This window comes from Palaemon carinicauda, chromosome 27 (genome assembly GCF_036898095.1).
Source record: "Palaemon carinicauda isolate YSFRI2023 chromosome 27, ASM3689809v2, whole genome shotgun sequence".
Classification (NCBI taxonomy): Eukaryota; Metazoa; Arthropoda; class Malacostraca; order Decapoda; family Palaemonidae; genus Palaemon; species Palaemon carinicauda.
In genome coordinates, this window is record NC_090751.1 from 24,434,671 (window position 1) to 24,455,730 (window position 21,060).

At 33.8% G+C, this 21,060-nt stretch overlaps 2 protein-coding genes across 9 annotated transcripts in view; one reads left to right on the top strand and one right to left on the bottom strand.

Moving 5' to 3' along the window:
* Positions 1–21,060, bottom strand: part of Smr (Smrter) — a 149,405-nt gene that overhangs the window by 21,392 nt on the left and 106,953 nt on the right. For 7 of the 8 annotated variants that reach the window (XM_068350875.1, XM_068350877.1, XM_068350880.1 and 4 more), the window contains 8 exons: positions 20,765–20,899; positions 20,400–20,546; positions 16,878–16,946; positions 15,336–15,518; positions 12,852–13,028; positions 10,692–10,829; positions 7,280–7,908; positions 5,332–5,447 (listed from right to left, as the gene is read on the bottom strand). In XM_068350875.1, coding sequence (XP_068206976.1) covers positions 5,332–5,447; positions 7,280–7,908; positions 10,692–10,829; positions 12,852–13,028; positions 15,336–15,518; positions 16,878–16,946; positions 20,400–20,546; positions 20,765–20,899 — 1,594 coding nt within the window. The remainder of the gene's footprint in view (positions 1–5,331; positions 5,448–7,279; positions 7,909–10,691; positions 10,830–12,851; positions 13,029–15,335; positions 15,519–16,877; positions 16,947–20,399; positions 20,547–20,764; positions 20,900–21,060) is intronic. The other variant, XM_068350879.1, reaches the window with a different exon arrangement.
* On the top strand, positions 264–4,467 carry LOC137620607 (B-cell CLL/lymphoma 6 member B protein). The gene is made up of 5 exons (XM_068350882.1): positions 264–1,109; positions 2,318–2,600; positions 2,926–3,149; positions 3,262–3,555; positions 3,706–4,467. Exons 1-5 carry the CDS (start codon positions 783–785, stop codon positions 4,156–4,158), a joined length of 1,581 nt encoding a protein of 526 aa, XP_068206983.1. The 5' UTR covers positions 264–782; the 3' UTR covers positions 4,159–4,467.

Sequence of the window (21,060 nt, forward strand, 5' to 3'; positions counted from 1 at the left end):
ATATATATATATATATATATATATATATATATATATATATATATATATATATATATATATATATATATATATATATATATATAACATTAACAAATCACGAATATCGCTCAAACTGTAATGTGAGAGAGAGAGAGAGAGAGAGAGAGAGAGAGAGAGAGAGAGAGATCAAAATTCTAGTTAGCGAACCACTGGAAAACATTTGAGAAGATATAATTCCCAAAAGATGACCAAAGTTTACATGAATGAAAAAAAAGGGAGTCAAACATTTCACATACATTAACGCAAACCGCACTGCTCTTATTTGCTATCCTCCGATTGGCCAAGAGAAACCAGGGCCGCCCAATCACGGTACAGGTCGAGTCAGCCTTATGTACAGCCCTCGTCCAGACGTGGCACTCAGTCGAGTCTCGGATTAGCGTCTGAGAAGGTCATTGTGTCAAATGGGAACTACGAACTGATCACTTCTTCAATGACGTTAATTACATCGTTTGTGTTATGAAATATGGAAACATTATAGAATTGTTAATATCTAAAGTGACTGTGTCAAAAGGTCAGTTATGATTTCGTCTTTAGTTTTACTCTCACGAAATGAATATTTAAACATCGGCAAACAGAACAAGCTGAGATTCTGACATTAAATAAAAAAGTGTTAATGAACGAGAACATCTGCATTGAATATTAAAGAGCAATAAAAATTCAAGGTTTCCCAGAGTAAATTATCATACATTCGATAAAAACACTTTATAGTGTAGAGCTACAAATAACGTCCACCGTGTCATAAAATGAGTGCCGAGCCACCCAACCCAAGCCCGCCCACCACCCACGGCACACCCTCCCCCGTCACATCCAGCCGTCCGCCTCCACCGCTATGCCCAATCCTGCAGGAAGGCGAGGACTACGACGCTTGGGTCCTGGCAGGGGGGCGGCTGTTCCGCGCCCACGGGTCTGTCTTGGCCTCGCACAGCGCCTACCTGAGGGCGTGCGTAGCAGGATCGTGCGACGGAGACACGAGGGTCCTCCTGCCGCACGTGCCTCCCGCAGGATTCGCTGCCGTCCTGGCCTACATGTACACTGGCAGGCTGCCTCTCACGCCAGCTACTCTCTACGAGGTCTGGTTGATTTTGGATGTGTTTTGTAGTAATGAGATATTTTGCCACAATGAATACTCGCAAGTTTAAACTAATTTTAACACTCGCTATTTGGTACTGTACGAATTTTACCTTTCTTTTCCCTAAAATGAATTACTCAATAATATTAATATCTTTTAGGTCTTCTTTTGGTTAGAAATTTAATACTGGACTATCTTTTACGATTTTAATGGTTGCCATTAAATAATCATTATTCAAGTAATTAGAATTTTCAATAAATAAGAAAATAATAGGTTCAATATGTATTAAATTATAAGTTTTTATGAAGAAATTTCGTTGTGAATCCAATATTATGTAGTAATATTTTTCTCAAAGTTAAAGTCATTAACATGATTCGTTTTTTTTTCTTTTACAAAAATTAATTCAGATTCTTTAACGATTTCTTTAAACTTTTAGTTTTGCTTTGCTTTAAACTTATTTAAAAAGGGTATTCAACACTTGACATTATATTTACCTTTTTTGTGGGGGTATAAATTCCTACTGATTATGCTTTTCAGAGGGACATTAATCAATGCTTATTTCTCTTCATTAACTTTTTTTTTATTTGGGGGAATCATTAATTACAGCTAACCTCTGTTAATATACGGTTTTTGGGAGGGAAACAAAAATTACTGCTAATGTCTCGTCATAAAAGTTATTTTTACGTTATTTGCTGAAAAAGACACCAGGCCAGTATTATCTTGTACCATGTCCCACATTGAAGGAAATATTCCTTCATAATTGTTTAATCAGATACTTCACATAAATACCTATATATACAGTATATATGTGTGTGTTCAAAAGGCTGATTAATGTTTGCAATTATATTGACTCCAACTAAAACGTCAAGACCTTTCCCCATTAATTATCAAATATTTGTTCCAAAGCTTGAAAATTAACGACTAAAAAAGTGTGTCCTAATGCAATTTTTTTCTAAATTATGAAAAAAAAGAGGAGAAAAGGAGGGAAAATAAATCCATTATTGACTAAAGAATATCTGAAGAGGCAATGACCCAAAAATGCAAACACTACATATATCAGAAAACCACAAAACCACTGTGTCATTCAATTACCTAGTGAAAGTATTAACCATCACACTACAAGGAAATGAGATCTTACCATATCTAGTAGACGACAACCATGAATAAAAACATGACCAAAGCATCAACCTAAATGCAAATTTTTCCCAGGTCCTCGTTGCTGGACACTTACTTCAGATGCAACCAGTCGTGTCCCTATGTCAAGCTCTACTGACAACCACAACAGCCTCCACTGCTGCCATTGCAACATCTGCTGCCTCCCTCGAAATCCAAGAAGTGCCGCCAGCACTCAGCATGTGGAGGGGCCTTGCAAGACTAGTCCCACCACACCAGCAAGCCTCTTCGACAGCAGCATCCTCTTTGCCCGTAACAATCATCCGACCTACGCCTACCAGGCCATGCCCTACGCATATACAAATCAACCCTCCACAAGGTAAGATTAAGTGTATGCTAAACTACCTTTGAAGAGATAACATTGGCTGTGATACCGTAAAGATTGTACCGTTAAACTTTCTACTTATTTAACCTAAGGAATTTTTATCTTGAAACAACATAGTTTTTCTTTTGTATAGAGCAAACATTTCCCAAAAGATTTGAGACTTTACTATAATCCATTTGACTTATTTTGGACACCCTCTTATAAATAACATAAGTTATCAAATGATTATCCTCACTCCAATTTAGTATTAGAATTGATTTTAAAAGACAGGATACTAAAGATCTCACTAATTCAAATAAGATTTCTAACCTCCACCCAGACAGTAACAGAGAGGAACATCTGGACGAAAGTTCCAATGGGACACTAGATGACCAAAGTATGCGTAAACAAACTGAAAATGGAGAGAGACTTTCAAAGTACACAAATGATGATAATGAACCAATGAGCGAAAGAGTACACGCAGGAGCAGTAATCATCGACATTGCTACTTGTGACGGCCCAGTCTTCTTTGAAAGAGTGATCAACAGAGCTTACAAGGCAAATGTAAGTTACAATTGGAAGTTTGTTTCTCAAACTACAGTACATTATATATATTTAAATGGTTTTTTCCTATACAATGGGATCATGTTCACTAACAACTTTCGCTTTTTTTCAGCCACTGGCAAGCCACGATGATTCAGAAACCGACACCGAAATAAATGTGGAAGAAATAGATTCGTGCGATGACGTTATGGGAGCAATGTCTGAAAATACCCAACCAAGAACAGATGCTCTACGAAGTAATGAACTGGTGAAGTGTAGCTTTGCGAACTCACTACGTCTAGCAGCAGCAGGGATGGCTAAAGGGAACATAGGTTCTACTTCCCCACCCACCCCTAACAACCATACTGGAAGGACCTATCACTGCGTTTATTGCAATCATACATTCAAGAGCCACTACTGTTATCAGGTGACTGATTCCAAGGTTATATTTCAGTTGTCTTCAATGTTTTTCTTTCATCATTATCCATTCGAAAATTTCAAATGTACAAAATGGTAACTTTAGCCATCGGAAAATGTCCCAGATGCAGCACTAACACCATTCATACGTTCTTTTCAGAAACACATGAGACGTCACATCAACCCCATCACAGTCGAAATCGACAAACTGAGGGGATCTAGTGCACCTTCGCCGAGCAGCACAGACATAGCCCAAGAACAAGCTGGCCAAGAAGGACGAGGAGACTGCTGGGGTGGAGAGAGCAGCAGCAGGGGAGGATCGTCATTCAACATCCCAAACGGAAGATCTAGAAGCACGTCGCCCTACAGTAGCAAGAGCGTTTCTCCAGCACCTAGCGGTGGTCTCAAGATTCTCGACCTGAATGTTCAATACTTTCCTTGCAAAACATGTGGATCAAAATTTCCTAGTTATTACTTTGTGCATAAACATCGTAGACTCTGCCATCAGGATGAGGAAACCTCATCTGTCAGTGAAAAATCATCTAGACAATCGACACCGAAGAGTTTGCCTGCACCACAGACACCTACTCCAACTACAACTTCGACAATTTAAACACCTTTGAAAAATCTATAAAATACCAATGATTTATATCAAACTAAACCTTTTATCAATGCAAATCTAGACAATCATATTTTCTTAAAATATCATTCAATGTCAAATTATTCCATGGACTATCTAAAAAAAAGTATTGTAAGTTCACAATATTGTGTGTATACTCTTACACTGTACTCTATGTGTTCATGTACGTGATAACTGCACTGATAGTTAAGAGTCCTATGTGCCCTATAGTGTAAGTCAATTCCCTAATAAGTGGGCTGTGCTTTAGCCTGTGTAAATATATCCTCAAATAAAAATTTCCAAATTTCTGCACTTGACAACCAATTTTAGCATGACCAAAAACTAAGGTTTATAGTATTTTAAAGATTACTCACTATTGAAGCAGTTAAGTGTACTTCTAAAAGGACATTCAACATATCAAATTTAGTACATCATAATATATACTTCTTTACATTAAAGATTGTCCCATCGCAAATATTTCAAATAACTTCTAATGATTTTGATGATGAAAATATATTAGCACCTTAGGATTACAGACTTAAGGTATAGTACAAAGATGTTACAGTACTTTCTCAATAAATAGCAGGCAATTTGTAAAGATCATGAAATCTAAATGGATAATTTTACATGAAAAGTGCCAGGTCACACTGAAATAAGAAGTCAAACTCTTTAGACTATATCACAAATGACTCCTACAATTAAAAGCATCACTACAAGATGAAACCGCAAAATGATAAAACAAATACATACCAAAAATAAAACTTGAAAAAAGAACAAATAAGCTGAAAAGCTATGAACTGTACCTATATAGTAGAAATAAACTTGAACTGTTTTATCAAGGCCATCAGAGAAGAATTTTAATACATGAACTGCATCGATGCAAAACTACAAACAATTCACCATCAAAGTTTGCAGTAATCCTAATTGACCCTCAATATAAAAAAAACTCCAGAATTTCAACATTTGGCATTACTGTACTGAACAATATAAACAGTACAATGTTAAAGGACTTCTGACAATAAGAAGGATGCTAAATTAAACTGTTGTACAGTATACAGATTTTCTTCAACTTATGAAATGACCACACTACACGCTCCAGATACAAGAGACCCTGATTCACCCATAACCAGGAAGAGAAAATAATTAGCTTTATGACAGTGTACTCACCATGCTCTGCAGCATTATCTTCATCGCTGGAATCTTGGGCATCTTTGGTCTTGTCATCGTCTTTATTACGTATACGCTCTCTTCTGCTGGGCTTCTCCACAGCCTTGTTGTTCTCACTGGATGAGAGACAAATGTAACCATTAGAAATTAAAATTTCTAATTCATTATATCAAATATATCAGAACATGAGGCTCTTGACAGATATAAAAAGATCTTTTTACAAAAATCTTGTGGTATGTGATGTGCTAAAGTAAACTACTTACAATATATGATCTAAATTTCTTTTCATTCAATACATTAGAACTCAAACGTGAATTCTGATTATTACAAAATGAACTAACAATTCTCTAAGAGTTCTCTTTTAACAAAATGTCAACAAATTGGATTTCATTCTTACAATCATACCTACATAACATTTAATAATTTGCAATACCATAACATAAATACTCAAGGTAGACAACTGACAAAATCTAATAGAGGCCCTTTGCATCAATGGGTGTATGAGATGATATGACTGATTACTAGATTACTTTCCATTTGAATATTAATTTTCTATATTAACCTTACTCCTACCATAAGTTATACCATACTTTTCTGTACACATTCCTGTTTCACAAAAAAATACCAGGTTAGAAAAAGACCCCATGAAATCAATCTAATTTCATACCATTTCCCTATTAATGTCCACACAGGCATAACATACTATCTTGATCTAAACATGAATGATAGCAATACATTATTATTCAAGTATGGAAAATTAAATCCTCTGAGTTTTAGACATCAAAATTTAGATGAAATACAGAACTAACAACGTAAATGCTTTCAGACTACAAGTTAGTAACTATTATCTGCGTGTGATGAACAATCCAGACTAGCATTGCTGGCTTAACTGACGTTTGCTGATTACAACTCTGGGATAAATAAATTCTATCAAAATTGGACAACTCAAGAATTGCAGCTCAAAATGATCCTAGTAATATTTACTGATAACGCCTAGTAACAGTGTGGCATTCCAAGTATATACAATTACTTGATTAAAATAAGCATATTATGTATGAGTATAGATATACTGTACACAAAATAACTACTGTACAATACTTTACTTATTGAAAAAAAATTAAAGAATAATATTCAGCACCAATTCTGACATGACAAGATTAAAGTGGCCACATATTTATTTGAAGTATTGACAAATATACTTTAAAGTCAATAAATTATGATCTTAAATGTTACTGTGGTACCATGAGCTGTTTCAGGTATGATTTCATATTTGGAAGCAATACTAAGAATGGACAGTACCATATCCTACTGGTAAAGCAATAAACTTCAAAAAGAAAAAACTTCTCTCATGACCAAATTAACTTCCCTTAAAAATCTAACTTCACACAGAACACCTATTATTCTCAAGTGACCAAACTCCAACTAACTAATGGGAAATATTTAATTTTAAAAAAAGTTTGTGTCATGTTACAGCATTTTGCTGGCTTTGTTATATCACTGAAAATTGCTAACCATACAACCTACAGCTTAATAGCTAGGATCAATAATTTGCAATCTTCATGAAAAAAATATTATTTGCACAACTGCCTACTATGTAAAAGGCAACTCTTAAGAAAAACATGTTTGACGTACTCAATTTTGGCACGCTTCGTTATTAACTTGTTTTGTGCATTTCTTTTTTATATTTTGTCCTCCAGAAGTTAATGGTTAATACAGTAAAGAATATTCACAAAATGAAAGCCATCATTATTACTCTAAATTTATATGTAATACAGAACAACTGACAACAAAGTCAATTGAGTCAATAATCAAGAGAAACACACCTACCAACACAATACTGTACAAAAACTTAAGTACTATCAGTACCTAATGAAATAATTTATGAGATAACTTTACTGATATTACCAAATCAATAAAAACAGAACAATATACTAACTCCCCAACAAACCTGGCAGAAAGATTTTCTTTGTCCTTTTCTCGAACTTCTTGATTACAGGTGTTACTTGCTGTACTTGATTCACTGGTAGTAGGTCCCACAGATGTAGCGAGATCCATTCCCATAGTGGGACCTGGTGAAGTTGCAGGCGTGGTGGCTGCGGGATCGAGGTTATTACTATCAACGATACCTGATGCACTGCCAGGCCTTGTGGTTGCCGAAGGTTGTTGGCTCTTTATTGCCGCTAGATTACCTCTCGTGAGGACACCGGTCGAGGGTCCACCAAACACTTCCACTGCCGGTGGATTATTAGGCTTTTGTCTTCGCCTTATACGTCTTTTCACTAACATCTTATAATTTTCTTTCTTTTTTGTAGAGTAATAAAACTGTATACAGTCACTGACAGATTTGCGTTCTAAATAACTACCTATCACAACAAAATTTTTGGGATTAAGTAAATACTTCTCCCGAAATATTTCTTTTTCTTGTTCGGTCCATATATTAATATTTTTGTGATCTTTATATTCCGTAATCGGGTCCTCTATCACACCATTTCTATTTGTATAACGATGCTTCCTTTTCCTCTCTTCCAAGAGGATAGGAGGGATGACGGCATAAGCACGCATTTTCTTATCTTCATTCTGAAAGGCATCAAACATTTTTCATTAACAACTGAAAAAATAATCTTTTTGTACAACCTCAGTGTTCCTTAGGAAGAATAATACAAAACAAAAGCCTTGACTACAGTCAGTTTCTGCAACGCTGATCCTCTGACAATATCGAGATAAAAAATTTTAGCAGCATCAAATGTGATTAAAAACTAGATAAAAACAAAGTGCTTCATTACTGATAAATCACAAAAAATTGAAACAAATGTAAAATATAGATGACTAGAAAAAAGAAACTATAAAAATATGATTTCATATGACCTCTGCAGCCCCTCAACAAATAGGTGAAAATATTAAGCAGTACCTGTACAGTACACGAATTTTTATTAACATTAGGCAACATTTTCTGAAAATGTTACACATCACCTTTTACTGATTACAACAAAAAATAATAAAAACAGGAAAACTTGATTAAAAAAATAACAATGAAACTTACACAAAACACAATATATCTTGTGTAAAACAAAATATATTATCGTAGAGAAGTGGGAAAGTTTTAACCAAATCAACTAACGAAACTGACATCAATTACCCAAGGTAAACCTTTAATTACGGTAGCCAAAACAACTCATACATCATCAAATCTTTCATACAGAATTTAAACCAACTCAAATATCATCAACAAACAACAGTAGATTACCAGTTGTACAACAACCCGCATCACTCATTTGATACTTCAAATTCACATCGATTTTCAAACAAAATCAAAATATCTTTGAACAAATGCAGCTTCCTTAATGCGTAAGTCAAGAATATACTCTTCAATGCATTGAGTATTTTTCTAAACTTGGCAGCATCATGACCTCCCATAAACCGAGTGAAAGATATAACACTTTGATCCATAACCGAACCACAAAATTCAACTTTGGGATGTGAAGTTTATATAAGAATGTATACAAAAATTTCTCAATAAAATGCATCTGAAGCTGGAATTATATCCAGGACATAAAAAGAATCAAAAGTTACATTTAAAGAAATCCTTTACAGTTAAAACTTTTTTTCCCTTACCCTTTCATCTCTAATCAACTTTCTAAGAACAGTAAGCGGTTACATATGTATAGTCATGAAATATGCCAGAAAATGAAGGGTGATTAATTATACAGCATTAATCTACACATTTGTCATTCATTTTGGCATCACTTCAACACTAAACAGGAATCCAACAATACAAAAGGGTCCCTTTTCCTAAAACATTTCAATACTATCTCTGCCAAACCTAACCAATTGCCAGTCACATCATATAGCCCACCTCTTGGTAGAATTTTTGTAAAAAGCCACGCATTTTCATCAATCTGATCATAAACAGACAGAAGAGGCAAACCAACACTATGGCAACCTTGGAAAAGGTAAATACCACCGAGGCAGCTAGATACTGTGAAAGCAATTTCACTTACCATAACTATCAAGTCACTGACCATGTCAACAGTGAGCTCACTTCCCAATTACATAATTTCCTTTCTCTCCAGATACTATTTAAATCTGTTACACAAAGTAAGAATTTGAAAGAAGTAAGTTGTCCAAGGTTTGAACATTAAAGAATAGAGGAAATATAAAAAATTCCATTTCGGGGAGACTTTTCAGTCTGAAAAAATTGCAGCAATATAATAGGGCTCAAATCTCTTGTTTGAATATAGTTTCCTTAGCAGAAAAATCTACCCGAAAATTATTGCTACATTCTATGCAGAAATTTTAATTTATTGTTTTCGTGCAGTTTTGTCCTTTATGGGGTAGGCAGGAACTAATATGGATAAATCATGCTTGCATACAGTGACACAAATAATGCATCTAGCTTTTCACTTCAGAGTGATGTTCAACCAGTGCTATATTTTCCACAGTCCTTCAATCTTTAAAGGAATGATGAATATATCAGCAGCAATCAGGCCTCACAAAAACTGTAGTAATATTGTCACAAATTTTTTTTACAGTACTGTAATCATATATAGATTCATTTCAGTGGTAGAGTTACTCCAGTCACAACAATTTGAATCATTCAGAATTGAAAGATCTCGATTACGCATCTCCAGTCCTGCATTTGACGACCTCTTCATCCTCATTCTACTGCGACGTGTTTACGTCAACACTATGAGCTTCGAAAACGGCTTCAAGTTTTTCACAGTGCCTTCACTACTTCATTCATACTTTCATTTGTGATCCATCTTCATTTACTCAGTTTTAATGTTAGGTTAGTGTTAAATGTATAACGGAAGCTACTTAATTTTTGTTACGCATAGTGTGGGAGGGGGGGAGCCAGCATATTACAATTTCACATCTGGATTACTATGAGTATTCCTGATTCTATAACATCAATATTATTTTCTGTTGTTTTTACTTGTTTCGATTCTATATTCATTCACTTTTGCTTTTCTTCCGGGCTAAATAGTTTTAATGAGATTTTTGCAACGATTACGTAAATAATCATAATCGAAACAATGCCTCACAATTACCTTGCGGTTGTCTGTATCTCCATGAACTTTAGGCCATCTTAGAAATTTTTATTTTTTAGCATTATCATTAGAGTTACATTCTCCACTGATATTTGCTTTACTAAATGAAGACTTTGCACTGGTTTGGCGTTTTAATTAATATCAAGTGATTTTACTTTGTTTTTGACCTGCGATTTGCTCCCTACCACATATCGATATACTTCTCGAGATCTGCTTGGGTGAGCCCGCAGCTCGTTCATGTCATCAATGGACAAGAACCCCGTATCTCCTCTGACCTACATGCCAAGGGCATCAGTGTTCTCCACAGCTCACCTGACTGGTCAGTGGATCGGTGGTTCTTCTCTCCACCGAAGAGATCGTATAAATGCTGTACGTCACTGCCTCCTGCTGATGTCTCTTCATTGTCTTCCACCTCTGGCCGTGTGTCCCTGCCTTCATCTCCAGTGCCGTCTGTTAAGGAGTAGATATCTTTAAACAAATTTCCTGCTCGTGTCATGCCTTCCTCCTCAATCAAACAACAAGTTCGTCATCCTGTTATGGAGAAAGAGTTGACTCACCTTCTCATGTCCCAATCCTGACTACTGCTGCTAATTTGCCCGCAGTCATGAAAAACATTTGCTCTTCAATTGTAGGTGATTTATTCATATATACCTCTAACTCCTCTAGCTACAATGATGGGTTCCTTTATAGACACTTTTACTCCTTCCACTAGTCTTTGCCTTGCCTCCAGTGGTCAATGTAGATTTTGACATGAGAATACAGTTTCTCACCTGCAACAAGTGTAATTTTCTCTTAATCCTCATATGTTATCACCCACTGTTTCTTCAATAGGTGATCTTCTTCCAACTCAAGCGTTGTCAATAAAGCCTTTTACAATTGTTGCCAGTTACATGTTTTAGTCTGATGTTCGTGATCCTGTAACTTAAGCTTCAGCCCATCATTGCTGTAAACTTCACAAATAGACGTCATTAGGTATTCCTTTCCCTAAACCTTGGGTATGGAATTCCAGCATCATCTTCTACTATTGTTCTTGAGGTTATTGAACTTCCTCTACAGATGTGACACCCCAAAATCTCTTCATGCGGGCTGACCAAAAAGCATGGTGACAAGCAATAAACACCCATTATAATGCATAATGCATAATACCAAAAATACAGTAACCCCAAAATAAAACCAAGAGATGCTACCAAAAGTTTTAGAATCCTTTACGAATATCCAGTTTGATGTTGGATCTTTCTCAAGGTATGTCTTATCTTAGCCTATACATACAATGCATAATCTAGCATATTCCTTAAACATTCTCCTCTTCCTCACATATCTAGCAACACAATGCATACTAAATCTTACTCTCACAATTAAGTGGGTAACTATTGTCACTAACCAGTGGCAAAATGCCTACATGGTAAGGGTACAAGAGACTAGCAATGGTAACCAGCTTTTCTAAAAGGAAATTAAAAAATTATACCAACTTTGGACAATGCCATAGCTTCTGAATAACAGCCTTCCACTGTCTTGGATTAGTTTTATTTTTGATTGAGGGCATACTCAAGTATACTTTGATATACTGTATTTTCTTTTTTTTTTTAATTTCATTGGGCAGGCTTACAGAATGCCTTGTAGTTTATCAATCCAGTTCTTTATCTTCATTTTTATTTTTGTTTTCAAAACTATCAATACTGTCATCTTCACAAATTCATCTTTGATCATTTTGAAAACACTACACTGTCATCCTTCTCTCTGTATAGCCATGTCCATAATAATTCTGATTCTATAGTTTGCAGTATTCTTTACCTTGAGTTTCTTCTGTACTGGGCTACTTCCCCAATTGGGGTACCAGGACTTGTAAAACTCTGCTTTTCCAATGTAGCTTGCCTTGTGAAAAATAAAAATAAATAACAGTGACAAATAAGTTACCCCACAATCATACATTCATGAAGACTCTAGTAAGAAAACTTTCGTTTCTTGAAAACTCACAAAACAGAGTAACAGGCCTCCTACCTTCCCAAAAAATGTGGCTCTTCACGTTTAGCACGCAGAGGAATGACGGTGAAAAGAGCGTCATGTGCAGGACTATGAATGCTTAGTAGAGAACTACCTTAATCAATTTTAATTAGTGAATGGATTTCCTTGTTCACAGAAATAGGGCAATACATGACTTATGGGTTTGTGAAAAAAAAAATACTTTGGGGTAGTAAAATTTCTAATTCAAGGGAAAATTTTTTTACAGTACTTTACTTTCCCAATTCTTATTTGTATTATTGTGATAAAGATGATAAGCTTGTTTTCCGGCATCATAAATACTGAATAAAAATAAAATGACAAAAATCTACCAAAATAAATGTGGAATGGAAAAAAATATACTAAAACTTGACAATGTCATGCACACTTATGAAGCACCAAAAGCCATTAATCAAATTGAAAGATAAAATCATACAAATATAACTCAAAACTTGCATTATACAGAATTCTTACCTCTTGCTCCTGCAAGCCATCTAAAATCTCATCCATTTCAGCATCACTTTTGACTCTTGCACCAACCCTCGAAAATCTTTCTTTCTCTTCTCGCTGTTTTCTCAGTTCTGGGAAAACTTTCTCAAACAGCTCTCTATTTTTCGCTACTTTCTCCTTGTGCTTTTTGGAGTTCTCAACCTAAAAAATAAAGGACACATGAAGAGCACTTCTATCACATGATTTATATCGATGCTTCATAAATCGCCGTTGAATAACTGTTGGGTGAACGCAAGTTACAAAATGAAGACGATGTCTTATCTTTATGTGGCATAACCTGAAAAGACCAAAGGGCATCAGCTGATCTCATGAATTTTAAAGAAAGCAGTACAAAAAAAAACAAATGTACAGTGTCAAACCAAAAAACATTATCCCATTTCATTCACATTTTTTATCCAAAACCCAAAATTTTCGTAGCATTAGAATACTTAGTAAGGGACCATAATTCAAATATGCTTCAAAATATTTTAGGTAATTTTGTCCATTTAAGTTCCCTTACATTTTAGCAGCCTATAAAATATACTAAGCATTTAATCCTGTACATAGGACAAAAAGCCCTTTATTGGAAAACATTCTCTTAGAAGCCATATTATTAGTGTGTAGTATAGTTATTTGCAAAAAAAAAAAATTTACTAAACACTAATTTAATACGAAATCATATTTCTTAATTCAAAAAATAAAGGACACATGAAGAGCACTTCTATCACATGATTTATATCGATGCTTCATAAATCGCCGTTGAATAACTGTTGGGTGAACGCAAGTTACAAAATGAAGACGATGTCTTATCTTTATGTGGCATAACCTGAAAAGACCAAAGGGCATCAGCTGATCTCATGAATTTTAAAGAAAGCAGTACAAAAAAAAACAAATGTACAGTGTCAAACCAAAAAACATTATCCCATTTCATTCACATTTTTTATCCAAAACCCAAAATTTTCGTAGCATGAGAATACTTAGTAAGGGACCATAATTCAAATATGCTTCAAAATATTTTAGGTAATTTTGTCCATTTAAGTTCCCTTACATTTTAGCAGCCTATAAAATATACTAAGCATTTAATCCTGTACATAGGACAAAAAGCCCTTTATTGGAAAACATTCTCTTAGAAGCCATATTATTAGTGTGTAGTATAGTTATTTGCAAAAAAAAAAAATTTACTAAACACTAATTTAATACGAAATCATATTTCTTAATTCAAAATATTAGCCAAATAGAAAAATTAAAATGTCCAAATCTATCTCATTACACTTTCTTCTGAGATAAAACTTATAAAAACTAAGCAAATTCCAATGTTTTTTACATTTAAGCAAGGCCAAATCAGGCACAACATTTTTAAGTATGCTTGGCATCAAAATAACAAGAGAACAAAACATGAAAGAACCTTGTAGCTCATACTGCCTAATAAACATTTAAAAATGATCACAGAAAATATGCAGTTTTTTAACCCCCAGAGCAGAATACAATATCAAACTCAAATAAGCTCTATTTTTTAATTACTTGTTCCCCTTCTATTTTACAGTTTTACTTAGCTTTCCACTATCCTATTTGGTAATACTTATTTCATATTTTAGTTACATATACCTATATAATATTTCAATTATGTCTTTGACAATTTTATTTGGAAATATTAAAAGAATACGTCTATTGTTTCCTTCACAATTTCAAGACCAGAACACTGTCTTACAAGCCAAATTACCTAGAAACCTTCCACAACAGCTTGTCCCAAAATACATATGCACTAGTAGCTTTAGGGCCTCAGTATTGATGCTAATGCTAGATTGGGAGATATTAGTTACTCAATTGCTCTTATCTTATAAAAAAAATTTGGTCCTTAACAAAAGGGCCAATACAGGTAAAGATTTTCTATCCTAAATCACAGAAGGTTGATATTACCTTGCACCTCATGGTATCAATACAAAATATGGTGCTTGAAAATTTAACACTAGAAAAGAAGTGTCCACGATACATGATAATGGCGATATGAAGCGAGACTCAAAAGCCCACAACAGATAAAACTATGAATGGGAGAGTGAAACCAATTTCATGGATACTTTACATCCCCCAAATGTCTCAAAGCCTGATGTGTGTCCTACATTCAACATAAATTACGTGCATTTTATACACTATAATGTTTAGCATACAGGATATACAGGATATATAGGCTATATAGAAATCTGATCTTTCATTGCCCTATGTTTAGCAATAAGTATCCTTATGAACACCACAGCTATAAAAATCCATGTGTTGAATATGTTGATACATGCAACTGACACTTCACATTACCCCCAGAAATAATTCTTGGACATTTCATGCATTAAAAAAAAGTTGGGTTGGAAGGCTCCAAATAAAGAGAAAAACCATACGCAAAAGACTAAGGGGGAAAAAATCCAACCAAGACCTGCAACTGTCAAAATTAATACCGATAGTGTAAGCTTTTCACCTCACCTTTTCTACTTTTTTTAACCACTCAGTCATAAGCTTGGAATAAGTTTGAGTCAGATTGTTGTCTCTCTCATTCTTGCTAGCCTGCCGTCTCTTGAAATTTTCCATCAGCCTTCTCTTAAATCCTGCATACTGACGCTTATTTGTCATATAGACTTCTGTATCCGTTGGTTGATGATAAAGAGGCTGAAAAGAAAATACCTGTTAGGAATTAATCATACAAAAACATTTTAAACCAAGTTCAAATTACACTAGATCTCAGCCGTTCTTAAACTTCATTATACTAATCATTCCTTTTCAATATGCATTTTTTAAAGCTGACAGGAAAGATGGATGATAGAAGAATGAGGGTAGTAAGCTAGCTAACCATTGTAGGGAATAGTTTTGAATGTTAAGTATTAGTAAGCGTAAGGTACATTTTTCTTGCTATGGTCTACATAGTACAATAATGAGTTGGCAGCATATCAGCATAGTGAATTGTATAATTTTTTTTTTTTATTTCCCCTTTGTTGTTCAATTCTCATAAGATGAAGTTGTCATTTTCCTTTCCTTTTAAATTTAATGTGTGCATTTTTATAAAAACGTCACCCAAAATTTCTCTACACAAACGCTCTCCCATTTTTATGCAACAACATAGAAAAACTATCATATGCCAACTACTTTCTAATGAAAGAATGGCTGCTGAAAACACATATCTGTTTGTCTATCAGAACCTACATATCTTACTACTTATACAAAATCTATGCTTATTTCTCCCTTTCCGGCCACAGTTTACTTATGCTGGTTCTAGTCTAAAGAGCAAGGGTTATATAGAGAAGATTTATTTAATGAAAGTAGCTTTCAAAACCACTAAACAATTACTATCAAATTTATACGAAAAATTAAAACATTCCGTAATTTTGTAATGTTAGCAACACTGCCAACACAGTACACAGAAAAAATCATTATGTGACCTACTTGATCTCAAAGCAAATGCTATACAACTTAAATGTATACAATTTCTATTGTAAAATAAATTAAATATACTTCTAAGAAAAATCTCTCTCAAGACATTGACCTTTACTTGTTCTTTTGTCAGCTTTTATTCACCCCGACAAACAAAGGTCCTCTAGTGTCCATATCTGACAAGTATTACCCATCATACTACTTTGACATTTTCTAATTCAATCTAAAAAATAGTCATTTGTAATAAAATCCTTTTGAACCCTACATTTCACACTAGAGGAGCCTTTTATCTTTAACCTAGAATCGACACAATATTAAAAGTAATAAAAACTACTGAAATTATATCTTTACTGACCCTGCAAACCAGAGAGAACTTAAAAAGCAATAGTAGCTGTACCTTTTTTATATAGAACTCTATGTATACAGTACAGCTAAAAAAGGCAGAGGCACAAGACTTGAATTTCTCAGTAATTCACAACATTGTAAATCCAATAATAAGTAAATACTGGAATGGTTAATGACATTTAATATATCATAAATGTTAGGAGGCTATAATTTCAATGTACTGGAAATGGTTAAAATTAACGCTAAGCAACTTACCAGTACATTTTTCACTTCCGTCGGCGGTATTAACTTTACTAGTATATTATGAGACTCCTCAGCTTTTTTCTGCAAAGAAAAAGAGAAAAATTACAAACAATGCCCAGAAGGTATTCATATACAGACATTTTTTATATCTAAGTATATAAGTATAGTGGTCTAACCAAACCTGACAACTTGCAAAAAGTCTAGACGAGGGCCCGAAACCTATCTAAATAATTAATCCCTTCAAGGAATCCTCAATAACTCATAAACATCAGGCCAGGTAAAGCACACACAAATTTTGAATATCAGTAATAATTTTCCCCTAAAATGTAAGCTAACGGTTGTAATGCTAGCCCAAGTCTTTTGCAAGAATTTCAACAAAAATGACAGGCCAGGATTAGGGAGGGTATGAAGCAGACCTCATCGCAAAATCATCATATCACCACTGAAATACTAGCTAAAGTAAAACATTTATTGAATTGGGAAAAGTCCACTTAAATTTACCAAGTGAAAACAGGTGATTCAGCGGCCTTTTAAATTTCAGAAATCAGTCAAGACAATGAAGACATATCAACAGAAAATGTGTATAAACATATCTTTATTCATTTCAAATTGCAAAAAGTTCAATAAATACCCTTTAGATTCTCAAGAATCTGTTGACCTAGTGGATTCTTCCATCAACTATCAGCTAACTATGGAGCCTCTGTAAGGGGTGGTAAAGGTTTCACAGTATTTCTTAAAGCAATCAGTTGGCTTTGCCGATATTATTTCCTGCTTTTACTTTATTATGTCTAACCAATCTGTCTAATTTCTGTAACTGTGCCTAACTAAATTTTTTCACTTTTCACTTGGACAAGCCCTACAAAATTCCACTGGTCTCCTAAGATCATGAATATTGTTGATGGTGATCCCTGGTCTAAACTGACATGAATTCACCATGATAAGAATCATTCATTAAGGCAATGATTCAGTAATTACGACCTAGTTCTTATCCATACTGAAAGTATCTTCCTAAACGAATGGATTATTACCAAATTCCACTAAGGATTTTACTTGCTCTAAAAACTTGCCACATCAGTAATACAATAAATTTAGGTGGTCATTTAAAGAAAGTCAAGCTTTCTTCCTCAATGACATTACAAATTCTTGAAAAGTCAGTAAAAAGTACCGAAGAATGTATCAGGAACATGTATAGTAGGAATCTTCTGGATTTAAACAGTTTTTGGGACACGAAACTAGTTACAAAAATGAATTATAGTAGTGTTACTTAGTACATTCATAAAAAAATAAATCAATGAAAAATTTGACCCTTAAATACTGTGCTCAAAATACACCATGAAAAAAGATAGAATAATTCTCCTTCAAAATCATTTTGAAGTTGAAATGTAAAGATAACCAATACCTAAAATCAGAATATAATTTATATCAAATGGTATCCATTAATAAATGCAAGCAAATTTGGACATTTTTTGTAAAATACCTGATGGTTAGTACAGTATACACAAAAACTGTAGGAAACATTTCTTGAAATCCTTTGTAAAGAAGAAAAGTGTTGAATAATTTTGAAATATAATAAGAGTGGTCTCGTCAAACAAATAAAAAAAAAAACCATTCTAGGATGTCACATTTACAAAGGTGTAATTATAAGTATAAACTTTTCCTTCACTGACAATTTACTTTTTATTAAGTAAATTAGTAATAGTTCTCAAGGTTTGTTTCCCAGTATGGAAAAAAGAAAGCAAAGCTTTTTTTCACGCAGTTAATTTAAAGTCTTGTCTTCTCCATCATGAGGGTCAATACACCCGAGTATCTTTGAAGTTTTATTCCAGTTGTGGCCAGACAATGGAATTATCTTCCTAGACTGCGGAATTTCAGAAATTCAGTTCTTTCAAATGCTTCTCTGTTGAACAGGTTGACGTAAGTTCTGTTTCATAGTTTATATCTAACTGATCTATTTTATAATAGCGATCTTAGTATATTTAAATTCTTTTTATTACTTCTCAATCACAGTTTATTCATTACTTCATTTTCTGTCCGCACCGGGCTGCTTTCGATTTTGGAGCCCTTGGGCCTATAGCATTCTACTTTAAGTACAGTATGCTTAGTTGTTTTGCTAGTGAAGTAATACAGTATTAATAAAAATAATAATGACTGAAAATGAATATTCCTACACACAGTCACAGTACATGAACAGTAAGTCCATAAATTGCTTTTAATATTACTGATTCTGAAGGCGTTTTGTTTTTTCATGCATATTACCTAAAAACCAGTAGATGCTATAGAAAAAGTTATTAAAATATCTGAAGTTCAATCTTTCTTTTATGTTAAGACCTATCATCCTCTGAAAAAAAAAAAATTCTATAGATGTAAAATACTATCTGCTTGAATTGTTATCAAATACGATTAACTATACTATGAGAAACTTATGTAATGAAAAAAATAATCAAAATGTTTCTATAAACAATTTCACAGTCATAAAAACAATGTAGGCAGCTGTGCAGATACTTTCATTTGTGAATTAATCCAGTAAGGATATAAGCCTTTTAATTATGACAAATTGGAGTTGCAAAAATTTTAGGTCTCAATTATACGTACCCTTTCCTATTATGATAAAAGCATTTTCATTTTACTTTGGAAAGACATCCCAAGATAAAATAATCCTTTTTTTCTTGGCAAATTCTTTATCTAACATTTAAACATTGAAAACACAAATCTGAAAGTATAAACTGCATCTTTTTACAGAGATGCTTATGAAAAGCGCTTCTCTGGAAAATAAAAACCATATGCTGTACGTATACAGCATAAGACTAGGAAATTAAGATCATAACCCTACTAATGCTTATAAGTACGAAAGCTTTCTTTAAGAGTTTCTATTGGTTTCAAGAGATGTCTAAAGTGATATAATTGAAAAATGGACATCTTGAAAAACTCACAGCCAGTAAATGGTAATTTATACAAAATTCCATACTTTATGGTAACACTTATGTACTATATTTATTGTATTCTGGATATCTAAACAAAAATAAGTTTCAAAACGAGAGGAAATAAAAGTTTTACAGTACTTTTGGGGCTACATAAAAAATATTACCCTCTATTTCTCTTCTTGTTCTATTTGCTCTATATTATTTCTCTTCCTCTTGTCTTTTTTTTTTCTCTCTATATTATTTCTCTTTTTTTTTCTCTCTATATTATTTCTCTTCCACTTATTCACTTATTTTCTTGCTCTATATATCTCTTCCTCTCATTTTTTTTTGGTTCTATCTTATTTCTCTTCCTCTTCGTTTTTCAAGCTTTTATAGTTCATATATGAAAGATCTATTTTAAAGTTATTACTGTTCTTAAAATAATTTATTTTCATTGTTAATTACTCCTCTTATTTCCTTTCCTTACAAGGTTATTTTCCCCCATTGAAGCCCTTGAGCTTATGGCATCCTGATTTTCTAACCATGCTTGTAGCTTGGCTTGAAGTAATAATAATAATCACCATAAGAAATAAAATTATAGTCTAAAGGCAACGAGATAACTTAATATCCTTACCCTATTCTCCGCATAAATAATTTGGGCAATACTCTGATGTTTTGGCTCCTTGGTGTCTTCTTCAACTGCTGTTGGTCCGTCACCTTTTTGTGCCGCTTGCTCTAGCTCGCCTTCCTTTTTCCGAAGCTTTGCTATGCTAGATTCCGCCTGAAATGTAATGTAAGAACTAACATTCCAAAGGAAACCCGACATGAGTGCACAAAACTATTAAAATTAAAGCATTATACACAGCATTTCAAATAATATTGCATTCAATATCAAAATAAAATATTCATGTTCTAAAGCAGTTTTACATTTTATACTGTATTAAACTAAATAATGATTGATTTTACAATATATGCACAATGTATGATCTTAAAAGATACCTTCGCAATTTCTCTGTCTACTTGTTCTATACGTTTTAACAAATCATCTTTGGTGGACCGGAGTGGGGATTCATCTCTAGGGTCGGACGGCAGCGTTGGGGAGATGGCTTCTACTTGTGGGGTGTATGTGGACTCCTGTAAGTTACATCATAATAGAGTAATCAAAGAGACCCTTTATGAAAGGCAATATGTACTACACAAAAAGTTATGGAAACCATATTTTTGTGAATTATCAAATTATATGATCAGTATACAGGTAATATTTAATGATATAAAATAAAATATATTTGAGATTA

Excerpts from the sequence above, each read along its gene's own strand:
- LOC137620607 (XM_068350882.1), top strand. The coding sequence starts at position 783 with ATGAGTGCCGAGCCACCCAACCCAAGCCCGCCCACCACCCACGGCACA. Across the intron at positions 1,110-2,317 it reads CGCCAGCTACTCTCTACGAG|GTCCTCGTTGCTGGACACTT; the intron begins GTCTGGTTGATT and ends AATTTTTCCCAG. Across the intron at positions 2,601-2,925 it reads ACAAATCAACCCTCCACAAG|ACAGTAACAGAGAGGAACAT; the intron begins GTAAGATTAAGT and ends ACCTCCACCCAG.